General features: G+C 41.4%; 1 protein-coding gene across 1 annotated transcript in view; it reads left to right on the forward strand.

Moving 5' to 3' along the window:
- Window positions 1–408: 408 nt before the first annotated feature.
- The window catches only part of LOC145415967 (glutathione S-transferase Mu 2-like), an 89,305-nt gene continuing 67,603 nt past the window's right edge, over window positions 409–22,110 (forward strand). Inside the window, exons 1-3 of the mRNA XM_080285070.1 lie at window positions 409–437; window positions 1,434–1,527; window positions 16,434–16,577. Coding sequence (XP_080141196.1) covers window positions 1,492–1,527; window positions 16,434–16,577 — 180 coding nt within the window. The 5' untranslated portion in view covers window positions 409–437; window positions 1,434–1,491. The remainder of the gene's footprint in view (window positions 438–1,433; window positions 1,528–16,433; window positions 16,578–22,110) is intronic.

Consider the following 22,110-nt stretch of genomic DNA (forward strand, 5'->3'; position numbering starts at 1 on the left):
ATAGCAAATACATAGCGCAAATATAAGACCCGCCTAAAAATATACTGCAACACTCCTAGCCCCGTTTTTACAGACGTAGTAGCTCGGACTTGGTTTTTGCAGTTGAAGACACTTCTGTAATAAGATTCGGTTTCCTTCTTCCCTTGTCCTTCCTGTAGAACATAGTATATCTTAGGATAATTTTCCCCTCGAAAGTAGCATTTGTTTTCCAAGATGTACAAGACCTATGGTAATCATCTGCAGGCTTCTTGTACTTCCTGTAAAAGCAAATCACAACAGCGCCGGCAAGGTGATCTTGAGTTCGTTTGTGAATCCCAACCCATTATTTTCCCCGACGACACCTAGCAGCTCGACCAAGGTCATGCATGATCAGTGGCAGCGAGGGGCGTCCTGCAGCAGTCAGTTACAGCCAAACCCTCACTCAGTTAATACCACCAGTAAGATCTGTCTCCCAGCAGAAGCCATTAGTCTTTGCGGTTTACCTGTACATCGTCAGTCATTCACCAGTTAGATCATTTATACTAATATTCATACTACAGTACTACAGTCGCAGCGCACGACACTGAGGTGGTCATTATCGTGCCCTGGCAAGCTACCCGTCAACAGTGCTTCCGATTTCGTGTATATGATACGCGTGTGATTCGTGTATAATATGTTCGTATATAATAATATGCGTGTAAAATATGTTCGTATATAATAATATTCGTGTATAATATTTTCATATAAAATAATTTTCGTGTATAATATATTCCTGTGTAATATGATTCGTGTATACAGTATTATGAAACGAAATCGGACGCACTGTTATGTCTTAGGTTACCAGGGTACGATACTGACAACCTCAGAGTCGTGCGCCGCGACTATGGTTGTCATTAGTCATTCAACAGTTAGCCACATTAATATTATACTCTTCATACCTTAACCTGACCTAAATATACTTTGGTAGATTATTTCATGTAGGTCAGTGAAGTAACAACACAATATTACGGCTTTACATCTTTTCCATAACTCAGCATTCAAGTTGGAGAGATGGCAATTTCAGGCCAAAATAAAGTAAAAAAGAGTATAGTTATTCATGAGATTAATATGTCAAAAGTCATCACAGCCAGTTCAGTCCAGTTAGGCCATACCCACAGCACCAGTCACAAGAGCAGTCATTCCCTAGTTAAATCAACACTCACTACACCAGTCACAAGTCATAACACCACCTCCATCAGTCATAGCGTTAGTCACCCTATATTCTCACTCACCAGTCATTCAGCAGTTATTTCAGTTATAGCACTGATCAGCGTACTTTCATAGTATGCCATTCTTCAGTCATTCACCCTTTACAACAGTCATAAAATTAATCAGTTCACAATCACAGCACCAGTCAGTCCTAAATTACCACATTGCTTACATCAGTCATAACAATTATCTGTGCACATTTACAGCAACAGTAACAAGTCGCTGCAGTGGTCAGCATCAACAGAGCGAGCAGCAAAGAGCATCATGCCTCCCGTTATTGGTTACTGGAAAATGCGTGGGGTAAGGTGCACATTTTATTATTACTCAATATAGAGGGTGATTCACTACTTTGAGACCACAAGACTGTATAAATATTCTCGTGTTTAATTGACCAGTTTATTATTATTTTTTTTTTGTGTGTCCGACTGTGGGCATAGTCTTCAGAGGCTGCATCCAAGGCCCAGTAGTCCTCCTGCATATAGCATTTCAACACTTCGGCGCAAACACCCACCGTTCATATTGAATACATGATAAAGCTGTCTTATACAGTGCTGGTATATTGGTATTAGCGGGGCTATTTTTACATGTCGGCGGGTCATCTGGTAGATCAGTAAAGCCTGCTATTTATGAATTCAAATCCTTAAAACTGTTCAGTGCCCCAGCGGGGTTTCGAACTTGGGTCCATCGGGACTGCAGATCACCTTTCTACCGATTCAACCACCGCCTTCCATGGTTAAATGGTATTACTTTATTTCATTACAACTGACCTGCAGTTATACCAAATTTTTAAGGTTGTCTCTTTCAGCATTTAGATATTATTTTATGCAGAATTCCAAACCAGCTAAAATCTCGGTGCAGTTCATCCACTCGGATGACTTTATTCTATCATATAATTTTTTTCTTTTAGTTAAGCATCTTCGTAAGGCTTGTTTTTACCTATAAGTGTCCCAGTAACAAGTGAAAATCTTGAATCAGATCAGGAAAATTAAAAATACAAGGTCAGTTATCGAATATAACATGATCACTGAATCAGCGAAATTGGCTGGATGACGCACACTCACCGCCTTGCTGGTTAGAGCAGTATTTCATTTCCGGTTTATGTTGAACTACAAATTATGGAAAGTTTCTCAAAGACAATACAAGACCGACATAGACGGAAGTTTGTAAGTGTGCATGTGCATTTAAATCCGTTCATTAATACCGGACACATTGGGGTTTGCCTGTGGCCTCAGCACTGTGAATCACCCTGTACTGTTATCCTAATTTTTTTTTTCATTGTGCTAACAAAGCTTGGGTCATCATATTACCATGCAAGGAAGGTATCTTTCGCCTCATCGATTATAAATCATTAGAGGAATGTGGTCTGTAGGTAGAACGTGATCGGCAGCCGGGAGGGTTTGTGAAGGCGTGCTTCTGTATACAGTAAGGGTCGACGACCTACAAGTTTGTCCTTGTAACTCTCTCTCTCTCTCTCTCTCTCTCTCTCTCTCTCTTTCACACACACACACACACACACACATTCCATTCAACATGCCTGAAGACATTTTTTGAAAGAATGGAGATCATTGGCAAAACGAAGACAAACTGAGGGAAACTGTACCTGAGTTAATGTGTAAATGAAAACCATAGAGTACCGGACGTCCCTTGCATAAGAAAAACAAAGGGTTCTACATCCTTGCTGTAATGGAGGTGAGAGAGAGAGAGAGAGAGAGAGGGGGGGGGGGGTTATGCACAGAGTTAATTGTATTTCCACGTTCGCTGTGGCATGTGTGTGTGTGTGTGTGTGTGTGTGTGTGTGTGTGTGTGTGTGTGTGAGAGAGAGAGAGAGAGAGAGAGAGAGAGAGGGGTTGCGCACAGATTTGACTATTTCTACGTTCGCTGTGGCATGTGTGTGTGTGTGTGTGTGTGTGTGAGAGAGAGAGAGAGAGAGAGAGAGAGAGAGAGAGAGAGAGAGAGAGAGAGAGAGAGGTTGTGCACAGATCTGACTATTTCTACGTTCGCTGTGGCATGTGTGTGTGTGTGTGTGTGTGTGTGTGTGTGAGAGAGAGAGAGAGAGAGAGAGAGAGAGAGATTGAATGTGTAAGTCCAAGAGTAACGATTTTTAGCCGTGGATATATTCATTTCCGTGATTATGAGAGAGAGAGAGAGAGAGAGAGAGAGAGAGAGAGGGTCATACAGGAAGTGGGAGTCAGCGTGAGAATTGTGTTCAAGGTGAAAGGAAGGGGAAGTGTGCCTCCGTGCATGCATGTGTGTGTGTGTGTGTGTGTGTGTGTGTGTGTGTGTGTGTGTTAGACTGTCTCTGTCCGTCTGTCTGGCTGGCTGGCTGTCTCTGTACGTATGCTTCTCTGTTCTTCTATCTGCCATTTATCTGTGTCAGTCTGTTTACGTACCTAAGTGTGTGTGTGTGTGTGTGTGTGTGTGTGTGTGTGTGTGTGTGTGTGTGTGTGTGCATTGATAAAGTTAATGACAGACGGACAGACATGCAGAGATAAACAGACAGACAGATATTTACACAGATAGAAGAGACAGACAGACAGACAGACACGAATAGAGATAGATACAGACAGACAGACAGACACTGACAGACAAACAGACACATCGAGGTAGAGAGAGAGAGAGAGAGAGAGAGAGAGAGCAAAACAATGATGTATCCACATACTGTGTTAAGAAGGTTAGCTTTTGTCATACTTAATGTGTGTGTGTGTGTGTGTGTGTGTGTGTGTGTGTAGTTACGATATCGGATTTTACGTGGCAGAATTAACTCTCAGCTCACTGTACACAAGGCATTCCAAGGAACAATACACAAGCACGTCAAGGATTATAGTGTAGAATAAGCATGTCTGCGTGCGCTTGAGGTTTTTATATATAGAATGTCATATTAGTGGTTAGCTGAGTCCTTCACAATATGTTTTTTTCTAATAAAACCAGAAGCTAAAGAGCTGAACTCAAGTTATTTGAGGTGCGTTGACTAATTCGTTTAAAAATGCTGGAGCTCACAGGCAGTGGGAAAGACAGAATTTGGAAGACAATTCCATTGTTGACCAGTTACATACATCATGAAAAATGGTAAGAATGTGTATACGTGAGTAAATGATCAATCTGTGTAAGCTGTTGCATGGCTGCATGTGTCATTTCCTACAAAATCAGTCTCACTTGATTGCTCATAGGATATATATATATATATATATATATATATATATATATATATATATATATATATATATATATATATATATATATATATATATATATATATATATATATATATATATATATATATATATATATATATATATATAATCAACATCAGCCGTTAGGTGTCCACTGCAGGACCGGCCTATCCCTACCGAAGCAGGGATGATACAGCCAATGTATCTCTACCCAGTGGCTTAGGCTGTCTGGTAGAGACTGTATGTAGAGTGAGAAGTGCTTGTGAGTGTGATTGTAATGTTGGAGTGGCTTTGGATGTGTGTGTAGTCTGTGAACCAAGTGTAATCGGACCGCCTTAAGCCGATTGGGTGCAAGCATACTAGTATGCGACACTGGTTCAACCACAGCACCCTTTATGTCCGCCAAAGCAGAAAGTGGCTCGCTGAACGCCTCCCAAAGCTTTTACAACTGGCGGGGGGCGAACCCGCGTCCTCCAGCGTGCGAGACGAGCACTCTACCATTGTATCACAGATATATCTATCTATCTATCTATTGCCAGACGCCTCAATCCCGTTTGGGGTGGCCACAAACAAATCGCCTCCAAGGCGCCCTGTCCCCCGCCATTTCACTGCCCTGCTCCCAACTCACACCCCCCTCTCTCATATACCTCTCCACCCCATCCCTCCATCTCATCCTCGGCCTCCCTCTCCCTCTTCCCCCATCCACCTCACTCACATACACTCTCTTCGTCAGTCTTTCACCCTCTATCCTCTCCACATGGCCAAACCACCTCAGTGTGTTCCTCATAACGCTTCGTATCACATCCACATCAACACCACAACGCTCCTTTATATCCGCATTCGTCAGCCTGTCTCTCCATGTGACTCCACAGGCTCCTCTTAAATAACTCATTTCCACTGCTCTCACTCTTGACTTGTGTCCTTCCAACAACGTCCAAGCTTCACTTCCGTACGTTAGAGTTGGTATCACAATACTGTCATGTAGTAACTTTTTCACTTCCATGCTCACTTCCCTGTTTCTTATCACTGCTTTCAAAGAACCAGTAACCTTTCTTCCCTGCTGTACCCTTTCAAGCACTTCACCCTCCAAACCTCCATCCATACTCATCAAACTACCCTAGTACTTAAACATACATTTTCCAATTCCTCACCATCCAACCTCGTTATACATTCACTGACTTCACCTCTCTCAAAGACCATCACTTTACTCTTCCCTACATTCACCTTTAGATTCCGTTTCTTACACACTCTCCCAAACTCATCCACCAAGCCTTGCAGCTCCCCTTCGTCTTCACTCAACAACACAGTATCATCTGCAAACAACAGTACAGGGAGTTTCCAAACACTATCCTCTCTCACCAGGGCCACTCCAACATCCACTACCCTACCTTGTACCTCTTTTATTACCCCATCCATGTACAGATTGAACAACCATGGAGACATGACACATCCCTGTTTCAACCCAACTTTCAAAGAGAAAAATTCACTTAGTTCACCATCCACACGCACTGCAGCCTTCGCACAATCGTACATACTCTTCACAGCATTCAACAACTTTCCATCTACTCCATATATTCTTAACACTTTCCACAATCCTTGTCTATCCACCCTGTCATATGCTTTCTCCAAATCCTTGAAAGCCGCATACAACTTCTTTCCCTTCTCTAGAAACTTTTCCACTAAAGATCTAAGAATGAATATCTGATCTACACAACCTCTTCCCTTCCTAAAGCCTCCCTGTTCTTCTCCAACTAATTTCTCTGTTCTTTCTCTAACTCTGTCAATAAGTATCCTACCATACACTTTTCCTATTATACTAAGAAGACAAATGCCTCTATGATTACCACACACTTCTTTTTCCCCTTTTCCTTTGTACAAGGGAATAATTATACCTGACTTCCAATCCTCCGGGACTCTACCTTCCTCCCAGGCCAGTCTGGACATCTTCCACATCCATTCTATTACTATCTCTCCCCCATGCTTCAGCATTTCACCACACTTCACATCAATTCCTGGGGCTTTCCCCGATTTAACTTTCTTCATTGCTTCCACAACTTATATTCTACTGATTTCTTCCTGTCTTCTCACCTCCCTCCTTCTCCCAGCCATTCCCCAACCACTTATACTCGCATTACTTCCATCCTCTACGTTCAACAATTCCTTAAAGTGTTCTCTCCATCTGCTCACTTTTTCTCCCTTCTCCACTAGTAATCTACCATTTTTATCTTTCACTCCCCTGCTAACTTCACTTCCACCCTGCCTTACTCTTTTCACCTCTTTCCAGAACATTTTCTTACAGTCCCCCCACTTTACACTCAAATTCCTTCCAAATTCCTCATCCACTTTCTTCTTACTCTCTTACTAATCTTTTCACCTCTCTCTTTCTTTCTACATATAACTCTCTCTTCCGCCTCTCAACTTGTTCCACGCCCCTATTTTTCATCCATTCATTGTATGCTTTCTTCTTTTGTGCCACAGCCTGTTTCACCTCTTCAGTCCACCACGCTGTTCCTTGCACCCCCCTCCGTCTTCTCTTCCTTCCACACACCACATCACATGCTGCACATATTTCTTCTGTAAATATTCTACACACACCTTCCACGTCTCCCATTTGCTCCAATTCATAATTGCCCAATCGTTCCTCCACTTCTCTCTTATACTCTGCCCTTTTCTCATCCTCTTGTAACCTTTCCACTCTCCTTGCAACTACTCCTTCCTCTCGTCTTTCCCTTTTTCTATTCCTCCTTCTTACTTGAATTTTAATTCTGGCCACCACCAAGTAGTGGTCAGAAAGTCCACTCCCCCAGCCTCTATAAACTCTTGCATCCATTACACATCTTCGCATCCTTTCATCCACACACACATAATCAATCATTGCCTTCCTTTCATTCAGTTCACCACCCACCCTTCTCATCACTCGCCATGTATACCTGTGGATCATTTTATGCCTGAAGAGGGTATTGGCTATCACCAACCCCCTCCCAGCACAAATGTCCACTAACGCACTCCCATTCTCATCTATCTCAGCAGGCACACCCCACTCACCAACTATTCCATCCACCTTCACATTCCCAACTTTACCATTCATATCATCAATCAAAAACACTCTCTCATTCCTTCCAAACTTTTCCATGCACACTTCCACATTTGTCCAGAACTCTTCTCTCACTCTTCTAGCACGATCTTGCGTTGGCGCATACACACACACACAATCGCCCACATTTGTATTCCAACCTTCAACTTTACCCACACAATCCTTGACCCAACTGATCCATACTGTCTTATGCTCCTCTTTCATCTTTTACTCACAACTATACATACTCCTTCCTTTGCCCTCTCATTCTCACCTACTCCTGCACATATACCCCATCCATACTCCCATTCTCTCACACTTTCTCCTCTCCATTTTGTTTCAGTTATTCCACATACATCCACTTTCGCACCCTCAAGCACCTGGACAATCTCTCTCTCTTTCACCTCATCATTCGCTCCCCTTACATTCCACGTATCCATTACCAAGTCCTTTGTCCGGTCCTTGGTCGTCATCGTTTGGTCAGTCCTTGTCCGAGGCTTGTTGTTTGTTTTTTCGGTTAGTTATTTTCCGGGGAGGGGCACTAACCCTCCGCCAACCCTTTTAGTCGCCTTTTACGACAAGCAGGGATACTGGGGGAGTATTCTTGAAACCCCCCTACCCCCTATATATATATATATATATATATATATATATATATATATATATATATATATATATGGAATGTAAGGGGAAGCAGCCTAGGTATATAGATAGAGAGAATATATATATATATATATATATATATATATATATATATATATATATATATATATATATATATATGGAATGTAAGGGAAGCAGCCTAGGTATATAGATAGAGAATATATATATATATATATATATATATATATATATATATATATATATATATATATATATATATGTATTGAATATACCAGAGCAGTTTATTCAGCTGACTAGAGAGTATCAGAACAGGTGGGTTAGCTATTACTCTTCCTTCATTCGTTCACTGAACTACTGGGCTGTTTTTATGTGAGCGAACTTGTTAGTCGGTTGCAAGAAGAAATCAATTGAATACGTAATCTTATTAAATGCTTTAGCTTCTTCAAGACAACGATATTTTTTATTTACTTTTTGGTACCTGCTTGCGATTTTATTCAATTCAGGGGAGATTGTTCTATCTGTCGAAAATTAATGTATTCTCCACCAGCTCCTCGTCAGCTACAGATCCTCCCAGTGCTGAATAATTTCGTCTATCGATGGCAATGATGATATGATAAATACGCCACTTAATGATTGGGCTTAATATTTCTGAATATTGATGTCACTCTTCATGAATCTCTTTTCACTGTACACAAGAACAATAACAAATAGTGCAATACATACAGATTGTGAAACCAGTCTTTTCGTGAAATGGTTGGTCAGTTCGTGAAATGAAGTAAAATGGGGTTTGGTAAATTTAGATTGGTTAATTTCGGCTGAAGTTAGGTTAGACTAGGGTAGTCAAGATGAAGTTTAGGTTTGGTTAGATTAATTTAGATTAAGTTATGTAAGGGAGGTTAATTTTATGGTTATAATTTGAATAAGTCAGCTAAGCCATAATATAAGTTAGTCCAGCCTTTCCTATCCTAACTTAACTTACAGTACAGTTTTCCAGCCCAACCTTTTTAAATTTTTCTAGCCAATGTGAACCCAACCCAGTTTAACCTCATTTCAGGAAATGACTAGTCGTTCCATGAAATGACTGATTTCACAGTCTGCCTGTAAAAAATATACGAGTATTTTACTTTAGAACCAGACCCTGACGTTTGGTGCTGTGACTGATAAGCGCTTTCAGTCCGTGACGTATTTTCTATTTTGCTTTGGCCATATAGAGATGATTTTTAGGCGCAGGGACATCTCCTTCCGCCTATAGTAAATATACAGTAGTTAGACGCGAGGTGTTTCATTCACGTTAAGGTTTCTGGCTTTCGTTTAGCCACACCGCACCACACCACATTTAATCACCCTCCCACATCACAGAGCAACCACAGGGATATCATTAAACCCTTTAGTAGTAGAGGTTCTTCCTATCTTGAAACAGAATCGTGTCGTCGTCGTCGAACAACAATAACAAAAAAAAAAAAAAAAAAAGGAAGAAATACTGAGTCGGTTTAAAAAGGTTAATCATCTGTCCAAATAAATCTGGAAAATATATTACAGTAACCTACCTGTCCGAATGGAAGAACTGCGTCACCTATTGACCAGTTGACTATTAAGAATATACAACAGTCTCTCTCTCTCTCTCTCTCTCTCTCTCTCTCTCTCTCTCTCTCCACATAGTGTGTGTGTGTGTGTGTGTGTGTGTGTGTGTGTGTGTGTGTGTGTGTGTGTGTGTGTGTGTGTGTATGTGTGTCAACAAAACACATTCAAGAGTTTCTCTCTTATTTCAACCAAACTTGATTAAAAATTGAGGGGAAAGCCAAGAGGACGCTTTCTGTTTCTGAGAACAATAGACAAATGGTCAAGGTCACTGCACTTGGCCAAATGATGACCCAGCAAAATCAGCTTAAGCTGTTTTTATCCAATTTAGACTAAACTTTGCAGAAGGGTCAAAAGTACAGAAACAGTGAAGTGATCCAGTGGATGGGGTCAAGCAAAAGCCAAGGTCAAGGGACAGGGTCAGACTTCGACCCGTGTGTGTGTTTATTAACAAAATTTCTGAAATAGTTTTAGTTAGATATTGGTCAAACTGGGTGGAAGGGTTAACAACTAACAGAGTGAACTTTTTATTCTAACTATTGGTCAAAGGTAAAGGTCACAGGGCAAGGTCAACAGGGACAATTTCTATCTAATCTAGACCAAACTTTGTGGGAACGTTGAGGATAAGTCAAGAATAAAGGGATTCGACTGAGAACAATGAGTCAAAGGTAAGGATCAGAGGAAAAAGTCAAATGCCAAAGTTATCTGGCAAGCTCAACTCAATTTTATTCTGATTTGAACCAAACTTGGTGGAAGTACTGAGGGTCAGAGAAGACTGAAAGGATTCAGTACTGGGAACAGTCAGTAAAAGATCAAGTCAGAGCAAAGTTAAAATTTTGACCAGTATAACAGTGTGTGAACAAAGTAACTGAATCATATTTTATTATATAATTGTGGATCAAACTTGGTGAATGACAAGATGAGCATCCAAGAAATTGTTGCTTTAAAGAAAATTATGCCAAAAGCAAAGTCGCATGGTAGTCAATTTAAATATTTTTTATAACTGTAAACCAACTAAACTGCGTGGAAAAATTCAGACTAAAACAAGGATGAAGTGATCCTAGTTTGGGAACGATCAGTAAAATATTGCAGGTCACACGGAAAGGTAATATGTCATAATCGCTGGGCAAAGTCAGCTCAGACAGTTTTGATACAACCTGAACAAAAATTGAAGGAAGGGTTGAGGGTTAGGCAATACTGAAGTATTTTGACTGAGAGAAATCTGTCAACGGTCAAGGTCACAGGGCAAAGTCAGAGTCGGTCCCTAGAGCAGTCGGTGAGCACAGGTGTTGCCCTCTGTGCGAACTCCTCCATGCTTAGATTCGAGAAGACCCCTCGGTGTCAAAGGTTTTAAAAAGAAGTGCCATCTTAATATAAGCGTTACAGTGTCACTGAATAGGATGGATTAGTTATGTGAGACAGAAGCATGTGGATTTACGTGGTGAGACCGGCAGACAAGTGAGGAAGTTTGGGAATGTTGTGACGTAGTGTGAGTTAGAAGCACCGTAAAATTTCTGACCAAGTGAAGCGGGTGGGGAATAAGAGAATTACTAAGAGCATACAGCTGAGTGAGAATTCGGGAATGGGAGATGGGGACTAGGATGAAACAGAGCGATGGGGTGGAGAGATTATGTAAATGAGGGGTGGTGAGAGATGGGGGGTAGGACGACCTGGAGGCGACTTGTACATAGTAACGACGTACGAAATTAAGGTGTCTGATAATAGATTAGTATGAAGGATAGATACAGTTTTCATTAAACTCTCCACTTCCAATGCCCCCTCCTGTGTTGAATAATTTTGTCTGGTACTAGGAAGAATATTATTACAAAAGACATCTTCGCACTGAAGAGATTTACAACTACAGGGTGGTCCAAAAATAACGCTTCTCCTCACTCCCCAGTGCAATTTTTCATAAATTGCAGGGACGGAATATGTACTATAATAAATGTCTGTCCTGCGTCACATACTCATATTCTACTCCCACTGCCACACCCATGCCTACACCAGCAGCCAGAGCCGTCCCCGCAACACTTAAGATACTGCCACGTGGGTTTCCAATGAAGCGCTATTTACGAACCACGGTGTACTGTATATGTCTCAGTATGCCTTAGTAACGTCTCATCTATTTCGACATCTAACCTCTCCACCACGATGATGTTTTGTATATTTCATGCTTACTGCTACCAGGTTGTCTTACTCGGGTTTAGAACATACCTTACCAGCAAAAGAGCTAAAGTTCTCCAATCTTCGACTCTTATTTAGGTGAATGAATCGTCTTGTGCTAGATGGGACACAGTATGAAAGCGTCGCACAGAGGAGGGTTAATGATACCGCTGTTAACACCGAGGCTTCTGTAATTCACTGATAACTAAATAAAAACGCCTGGCAGGAGCTAGAATAGAAAGGCTAAAGAAGACGTGACCATGGGAGGATTTCTGAAAGTTATATACAAAACCCCTCCAGTGTGAAAAGTTCTTCAATTAAATAACATCGCCTGCAGATAACAAAACGAAATAAAAACATCACTGATATCAGTCCACTCTTTACCCTCTAAGCCTTTCAAACCGATGACTAACTATTCTTCTGTTCTTGCAACCTCCAGACGATTTTAATCACCTTAAGAAAGATCATTCGAACTAGAGGCAATGGATAAAACCTTCATTAATCCCTTCACTGTGAGACTTCTCCCATATGCTAAGTTAAGTAGTCTGGTGTTAACAATACCACAAACAATCACGACAGTTGAATCTGTGGCCTTTGTCGCGCCATGAAACCGTCAAAGGGAAGGAGGTAACGAGATGGGCCAGGTGAGTACAGGAATGAAGAGGATGGGCTGTAAGGCTGGTGGGAGATGGGGTTGAGGCAGAAACTTACACCCTGAGAAAATTAATATTGTGATTCCAATGCAGTGGAGACAAATTTTTATATGTTGTTCAAACGGAAAGTGACGAGGGGGTGGGGGTATAAGAAATGGACGTGGAAAGGTGCCACGAGAGTTTACCCTGTGAAAAACGTTGAAGTAGGTTTAAAGGTCTGGAAGTTTATTTCAATCTATTCATCAACAATAACAATATGATAACTTGCGTTGTTTCCACTTACCTAGCATCTCGTGGCACTGACAAAGAGTTTACATGTCGTGGCACTATATACCCTGGATGGAGCGTAGCAGCTGCGAACTCCTTCCAGGAACCAAACGTTCACACATTTTTCTGCACTCCACTGTTGGGAAAGACAGTAGTTTGACCCTGGCGAGGCGATGTCTGCCACAAGGGGGCGTCCGTTTCCTGAATAATGTATATACTGTAGGACGGACCCAAAAGAGCAGTTGCTTATCTGTGGTCGCAGGTCTGCTTTGCCCTGTATACTGGACTTAAGCAACAACAGTGACAGCCAAGTGTTTTGTGACAGAGATAAGAAGGCGTCCTCGGACTGGAGTGGTTAAGAGCCATCTTCACTTCTGCCATTACAGAAACTCGGCGCGACATTTCCAAGAAACTCTTTTACACTCATAATTGTAGGAATGTCTTAAACATTATTTTGATAACCATGAGTGAAATCTTTACAGTAATTATGTTTTGGATTACTCTGATGTTTACGGGTATTATGACGATGATGATGATGCATACTGTACCACTGAGAATGACGATGATGATGAGGGTAATGATTATAATAATATTAATGATGATGGCTGTCATGATGATTATGATTAGGATGATGTGTGTGGGGGCGCTCATCATCCCCTCACTCGATGTAGTGCTGCTCTCCCGTGCTTGCCTTTTCCTCTCTTCCTTCATTCCTTCCTCTTCTGTCTTTCTTTCCTTCATTCCTTCTGTCTATGTGTGACTACACTGAGTGACAAGCCAAATGGTTTCCTGGACACCAGGAACCATTTGCCAAGCTGGGTAGTAACCATATAACCAAATTATGGCCCCTGGTGGTTTAGTGTGTAATTTCGGCTTTCCAATCAGATTGAGCCGGTGCAGGTTTACATCCAAGGGGTGGTTGGGGTCTCTTGCTCACATGATGCCACTCACGGATGAGTGAGGCTGGTCACTCTCATCTTAAATGTCAGGTCCATCTTGCCTAGTCCCTGGCTCCTACGCTCCTCATGGGGCAACGCTGGATTAGATGATGAATGAATAAATGATCATTGTAATGAGAATGGTTTGGATCATGATGATGATGATTGTGGTGGTGGTGGTGGTGGTTCCTGTGATGGTGTCGTTAATGATGATGATTCTTGTTGTATTAGTGATGATGATGGTGATGATGACTAATGTGATGGTAATGTCAGAAGCCATTAGCAGGACCCAACGAACGAAGCCAACAAACGGCAAACGACTAAATCAACACTTTACTTACCTCTTCCCGGAGTCAGAAGTTCAGAAACCTTAGAGTCACCCCCGTTTTCTTTATCCCATCAAATGTCCGCTCAAGTTAAAGGGGCTCTACGGCATGTGAGGGTCGCTTCAGTGACTTCAGCAGGCGGATAGCAGCAGCTGGTCAGAAACATCTACCTCAGATGACGATGAGTCTAGCAACAATAATGAGAGTCTGGACGTGGCAGTTTACGCGTGAAAAACCCTACTTTTTCACTCGAAATCGGAACCTGTAGCACATGCCATACCGTGTGTACGAAATGGGTACAAGGGAACAACTGGCAAGTAGGAGTAAGAGTTGCAGAACTTTTCCTCTTCAAATCTTATAACCAAAACAGATGTAGTCGACAGGTGTAAATGTATTGTAATGGAGTCAACCAGAACATTGTGACAAGTACAACTTTCCTATTAGCAGATTACTTCAAGACTTAGTTCAGTCACACCTTATCTCATGGCACTTTTGAACATTATTTATTCACCTTCATGATCGGGCTTATCGCGGGGGGTTGGTGTACTTCAGGCAGTACGGTTAGGACTCATTCCTGTCCTGACTCACCTCATAGTCACTTGCAAGCAGTCCTATAGTATATCAGTAGGCAGTCTTAGATACATTGCAACACTTCATCATCTAAGGTCAATATCATGTGACATCTCTCTTTCTCTGACCCAGCACTGGGGTTTGCAGGCAAGCTAGTCATCCTGAACCTTGTTTCCAAGATGAAAGAACGAAATCCTAGTAATAGCATCCGAAGTACACACACACACACACACACACACACACACACACACAACTATTGCACTAACCGGCTCCTACCTAACGGATTGTTACTCAACATATGTGGATCCTTAGCTTTTTTCCCTGCCATTCTGTACAGTGTAGTGAATAACACAGGACTAGCAACACATCAGTGTTACGTCAGTTTCTTTTTAATTAGAACATTACTCAGAACTAATCTCAAGCGTATTTATGCCTTCTGTCGACCGGTCCTTGTTCAATTTTTTACCAAGATAAAACAAACCGTTCTCCTTTCCAGAGTCTCCGGACTATGAAGATAGGCTGAAAATGCTAATGCAATGATGGCCATGGCGATGACCGTGACGATGACAATAATTGTGGTGATATATATATATATATATATATATATATATATATATATATATATATATATATATATATATATATATATATATATATATATATATATATATATATATGTGGGGAGCCTCCCCACACATGAAAGTTGTACCCCAAACAGGGGAGAATAAAGCCCGTGTATAAAGTCACAACTGTGCAGGGGTAAAGAAGGTACGGAGTCGGCTTAGCACACCCAATCTCTTGGAAGCAGATTTTACAAGAGATGCAATATGAGTTTTCCAAGATAAACCCCGAGTGAATGAAATCCCAAGCATGTTCAAGGATGATACAGGATTAAGCTGGATATTATTAAACTTTAGAGGGTACTCCTGTGGAAGATTGTGTCGGGTTGATAGGTGTAGAAGCTGAGTTTTTGATGCATTAAAACCAGCAAGATTATTTTTACCCCAGTCAGAGATACGAGCGAAGTCAGACATTAGATGTGCCATAGCCTCATCCCTTGTTTGTTGAGGTAACTGCTGAGATGGACATAGCGGAAACCAAATGGAAAGGTGAAGGGTGGAATCATCAGCGTACGAGTGGATAGGGTTATATGTACAGCTTAGTAGGTCATTGATGAATAAAAGGAAGGGAGTTGGTGATAGGACAGAGCCCTGAGGAACACTACTACTGATAGATCTAGAAGAACGATGGCCGTCTATAACAGCAGCTATAGCACGACCAGAAAGGAAGCTATTGATGAAGGCACAGATAGAAGGATAGAAACCATAAGAAGGCAGTTTGGAAATTAAAGATTTATGCCAGACTCGATCGAAAGCCTTTGAGATGTCAAGTGCAATGGCAAAGCGTTCGCCAAAGTCCCGAAAGGGACTGTAATGAAGTTTATCATGTGATGATTTCGTTGTTATTTTATTACTAAAAATTTTTTATTGTCACGTATTCGTTTCATCAACTTTTTATATAAAACTTGTTCTGTTCCTTGAATAGATTTACCAGTGAATGGTAATGGATCGTTCGTTCGATTTAAGATATCCTTCACCTGTAGTGAAGGCATGGCCATATATTAGCCCTGTGGTAATGGATCGATAAGTTAACAAATATATATTAAATACAGTCTTATACTTATCTGCTCTCCTTGACTTTTACGTAACATAAACAATCACTAGTGAAGCTAAAGTTTCTGATCCAATGCATTCCTTTTTTTTTTTTTTTTTTTTTTTTTTTAGCTTCATCACCTGTCACTAGTGAGGATAAATTTTCTAATATCATTTTCCCTGGACACACAGCTGGCCCAGTCCATTAGGCTCATGCTGGAGTACATTGGTGAGCCATGGGAGGACAAGTACTACCAGGAAGGATCCCCACCAAACTGCCTCAAGGACTCAGACTGGCTACCTGTTAAGTACACCTTCGGCTTCGACTTCCCTACTGTGAGTGTCTGACAAGTACTACAAATTTTTATTAACATTGTTCGAAGCGGGACAGAGGAGGGATTAGGTGGAATTAGGTGGTGAGGAAGTGCACATGCGCATACGTGGAAGTCACCAAGAATATGTGGTTTGTTCGATGGAAAGAGTGGGGCAGGAAAAAAAAAAAAAGTGTGGTAAGTGCACAGATACCAGTAGAGTGAAAGCACCCAAGCATTCACCCCTCCTCCCCCTCATCTAATTGCTTTAACGACTGGCTGGCGCCCTGTTAAACGCACTTGATGTCCTAATATGTCTGACGAAAACAGCACAGAAACATCCCCTCCTCCACCTGTATTAATCACTTCCATTCAGTGACGTCTTCCATAGTGCATTCTTTTTTTATTATGTCCGACTCTGGGCATAGACTTCAAAGCCTGTTCCCAAGGTCCTCCTACATACCATACACCTCCACATGTCACTTGTTACCAGATTATATTCATGTTAGTTTAGACTTTTCGAACTAGAATGGTCAAATACAGCCTCCATTATCTCCTTCACCGCTAGAAAATTCTTTTAAGTTGATCAAAAGCGCCTGGTAGAAAAGGTGCAAATAAACTTACGTCCTCGGGGTGAGAGTTTTAGGAAACTCTGAGGCTCTGTGTTAAGCATATTCTGGCCTTTGACTTCCCTAATGTAAAAGAAGAAACGAAGTAATATCTTCGGTCTGGGCGGGAGGAGGAGGACAGAAAAACTGGATGGTGAAGCAGGAAGTCACAGGATAAGCAGCCCATCATGTTTTTATAACATTTCATGCAAAGGGGATCATCACAAACCAGTAAAAGAATTTGTCTAAAATATTGTGGAATGTGTTCGAAGAGAGGACAGTGGAAGAATTTAGTTAGTGTGTTTGTTTAAAGATTTCCTGCACATATAGTGCAGGCCGGGCCATACATTATCCCGGTCAGTGGGGTATGGGCTGGTTTAAAAATAGAAAGGGGGGAGGACAGGACCTGGGGATTGCCCAGCACACACGTCCTGTCTCCTGGCTGGCTTTGTGGTGTGTGTGAGAATTTAATGATCAGCAACTGAATTAAAAAAAAAAAAAAAAGTGATCAGCAACTGAATTAAAAAAAAAAAAAAAAAAAAAAAAAAAAAAAAAAAAAGGTTACCATGTCGATGCAGGGGCAGCACTTGAACATCCCTTCTGCAAACTGCCTTAAACTGTCTGTCTGGCTCCCTGTTGAACACACTCTCCGCTGCCACTGACCCGTGTAAGTGTCTGGCGCCGTATTTACAAACTTTCTTGAACATAACCCCTTTAGTCTGATTATGTTTCATTTGTTTTATGCTTGCTGTATTTACACTATTTTATGCCTTCTATGAGAGATTTTCGAGCCGGAGGGATTATACATATCATCAGAATTCCTTCACTTCTACTGATCCTTGCGCCCTTAAAAAAAAAAAAAAAATGATTTTTTTTTTTCAGCAGTTGCCGTTCTAAGATAGTCAGCTTTATAACGATTCCGATTGATTTTCATTATTACCGCGTATAATATACTTGGTCAGCGCATGATCAAATGTAAACATGAGTCCCTTTCATTGCCTGCATGATCCTATGTTCATATCTCACCCAACACATGGTTTCGGTAACAACGCAAAACAACAATAGTTTAATCCGTAGTTAAGTTCACGGACGTATTCTGGTTACGAGTAACAGTATAAACAAAAACTGTCTTATCGTGGCGAATCATTAGGCTGGACACACTTAAAAATCAATGACTTGTACCGGTTTATGAATTAAGTGGATCTAGAGGCCACTTGGGTGATATTATGACCCCCTGTACTTGTGATGAGTCGCTAGATTTCGGATGACAACGTGTGACTCGGCCTTATTAGAAAGATAATTTTGACACAAAAAACAGTTTTCCAAGAGCATCGAAAAGTTGTTTTATGGCTGTTTTTCATCACCTGAAAATTATACCTTGACTGCCATTGATCTTGAAACGTTTGCTTTTGGGGGTCAAAACGTCTCTGTCATAATTTAGGTACGAGTAATCTAAAAATTTTCATGTTTTTGTCAGCATTTTTAGCATATCTGCACATTTGCCCCTTAACTATGCTCTGGATAAACTTTTCTTCCTTTCGTCCTTGATTATCCAACAGTACCACTGGAAATGGATATGGAGATTCTACTGATACGGGTCATATCCTATGACTATTGCTCTTTTCTCTTGTAGGGTCGTCTTGTCCTGTTTTGGAATTGGCTAAGACGTCCCCCCCCCCCATCCTTTTACTCCATCACCATAAGTCATACATTTTCATACAGAATTCAGTAAGAGGAGTGAAAATCATATTTTAATATTAACTATAGGTAATCCCTTCTTCGGCCACACCCTCTAGATCTCATCTCCTCACCCAACTATTGTCCTCCATGACTTTTCATCCCATGAACCCATTTTCCTACAGGGATCCACTTCTCTCCTTGGACTCATTTCTCCCATTAACACATTATTTCCATGGAAGCAGTTTTCCACATTCGAGCTTATATTTCTCCTTGGCTATATTTTCCATTAGACTGATTTTCGGCACGAACCTACTTTCTCCTACGGACTATATCTCCCATGGACCTTTGTTACCCCCCAGGTTTGTTGTTTCCCTATGAACTCATTTTTCTCCTAAGACTATTATCTCCATTAACCTATTATCCCAGTCGACCTATTTACTCTTTTGGACCTAACTTTCTATATTGATCCATTATCCCCTCATGGATCAACTCCCCATCCAAGGACCTAGTGTCTCAAGGAATTTGTTTTCCCTTGGACCTGTTTCCTCAATGGACCTATGTTTCCTCTTTGACCTAGTTTTATATGTGGACTAATTTTCTCCCTGTGTTGACTGTCACGGGGTTTTTATAATATCACGGTGTTTTTAAAAATAAATGCTTAAATATTATTTATATTGATAATAATTTTCAATAACACTGAAGAGCAAGGACAATGATTGTCTTGCTACATCAAGCAACGATTACTTTACGCTGAATTGCTACGATTCTCTTAGAACGAGAATTTATAAACTTTCTCAACAGTACACAGCAGAGACTAATTACTCACAAATGCTGAATTAGTACTGTTAGCCTCTGGAGAAAGTTACTTCACCCCTGACAATAAATAACTAATACTAATAATAATATCAGGTCCTTGCTGATGCATTAACTCCTATCTGGCACAACGGATTTTAAGTTAATACAACAAGACTGGTCTAAGTACCAGTTATGAAAGCAAACGTTTATGCAAGCTAGGAGCTATATGGGAAATAAGCTTAATAATGGAGAAATGAAACAAGATTTTACTTTATATTAAGCTCAAGGAAAATAACTGTTAAATTTATTGATTACAAAAAAATAAATTTAACGTTACATTTCAAATCAAATCAATGAGATGCACTCACTCACTCACGCAAAAGCTAAATACTTACGCCTAGGAAAAAACACCTTAACTAAACTCTTAAAACTAGGATTATACAAAAAGGAAATACCAGTCGATGAATGCTATGTATCACCCGGGGGGTGGGAGGACTGGATTAACTGTCTCAGTGGAGCTTGGGTGCTAGCGACCTCTCACACTTGTGGAGCACAGGACCTTCCTCCGTCACAACAAACACGTGACTGAATTCAAAATACATTGTATGGGCAGGACGCACAAGCCACCGGAAGAAGGCGTGGCTAACGGTTTAGGCAAGCAGAGGCGAACGATAAAGAAACAATTGTATCGCTCAGTAGAGCACTTAGTGACGTGCATTAAATCGGTCACTTTTGAAAGTGACGAATGTTTTGAAAAGTATACTCCGAAATGGAGAGAGAAACGGTTAACTGAGCGATACACAGTGAGTTTTCCACTAATAGTTCGTGGCTTCTCACAAAAGGGAAATGTCGCGAATTGATTCGTGACATTACGCCCTTACAAAGTTAAATTTTTCCTTATGGGAAAAAATTTGTGGATATATATATATATATATGTACACATCCTAACTCAGTCACACAAGATTCACACTGTGGTGTGTGTGCTATCCTGCTACAGGAGAAAGTCACAGTCACCAGTGAGCGAAAAAAAAAACCTCTTATTTACGTTAATAGAAGCAAGCTTGAGGGAAAAACTCCGTGACGACGGTGAAAATCCTGTACTCAGGTCAAACTGAGCGAAAAGTCGCTACATTTACACTGGCAACTAATTGTTGTGTAGCGTGATGTATGTAATACACGGTGTAGGTGTGACAGTTGTAGTGTAACTGTACCTACGTGTAAAATGACATAGTAAATAATAACATGGCGACGACAAAGGCAGAGGAGAAGAGGCGGCAGCGTGCGGCAGACGATCAGCTGGCCCGCACAGCAAAACTGCTACACCCATTGCTGAACCTGCAAAACCAATTAAGGTGGAGCATCAAAAGTGTCAGAGAGACAAAATTCTTATTAAGTTACAACTACTCTCTCTGCCTAGCAATCAGTACATGCTACGAAAAATACACTCTGGCCAAAAAATACAAGTGACAGCCTAAGCTTCGTACATTCGAGGTCGCCATTAATTATAGCACACGATTAGTGTCGGCAAGTTGAGAATCCTTGTGCAAACTCGGGTCTTCCATAGCCTCGAACTGCACATGGGTCCTCAACCTATGCCTTAATCTACAGTTCTTATATTAATATCGGGGAGCTGAGAATCCTTGTGCAAACTCGGGTCTTCCATAGCCTCAAGTCACCTCTGCGGAGTTCTCTCTCGAACTTCCCCCTTAACCTACAGTACTTATATTAGTACCGGGAAGCTGAGAATCCTTGTGCAAACTTGGGTCTTCCATAGCCTCAAGTCGCCTCTGCGGAATTCTCACTTCCCCCTTAACCTACAGTACTTATATTAGTATCAGGGAGCTGAAAATCCTTGTGCAAACTTGGGTCTTCCATAGCCTCAAGTCGCCTTTGCGGAGTTCTCTCTCGAACTTCCCCCTTAACCTACAGTACTTATATTAGTACCGGGAAGCTGAGAATCCTTGTGCAAACTTGGGTCTTCCATAGCCTCAAGTCGCCTCTCAACTTCCCCCTTAACTTACGGTACATAATATGTATGTACAGGCCCTGGACATAATGTGTCCTGTGGGGCCAATGGGCGAGACGTCAGGTCTGGACCCACTTCACCACTACCCTGTCTCTCAACTGACTCAGAGATTACAGGTGTGGTTATGAATGGCACAGGAAGGGCATGTCCCTGATTAGTGGTGATACTTTGGCACACACTGCAGGAACGGACAAAACTATCTATGTCTCGTCCCATCCCTGGCCAGAAAATGTCAGCTCGGATACGGCCCTGGGTCTTCCTTTTCCCCATGTGACCTCCTGAGGCTGAACAATGACCCCATTGTAACACTGCTGGGCGGTACTTGGCAGGAACGACAAACTGCAGTCGAACCTCGCCCTCGGGTGTTCGTGACTCACGGTAGAGCCGTCCTTGTTTACGAAGGAACTTGGCTCGACCTCCCCGTGAATACTTTATCACTCGACCCTTTT

The sequence above is a fragment of the Coenobita brevimanus genome, chromosome 104, assembly GCF_032717465.1.
Source record: "Coenobita brevimanus isolate Jiangsu-jjx chromosome 104, ASM3271746v2, whole genome shotgun sequence".
Lineage (NCBI taxonomy): Eukaryota > Metazoa > Arthropoda > Malacostraca > Decapoda > Coenobitidae > Coenobita > Coenobita brevimanus.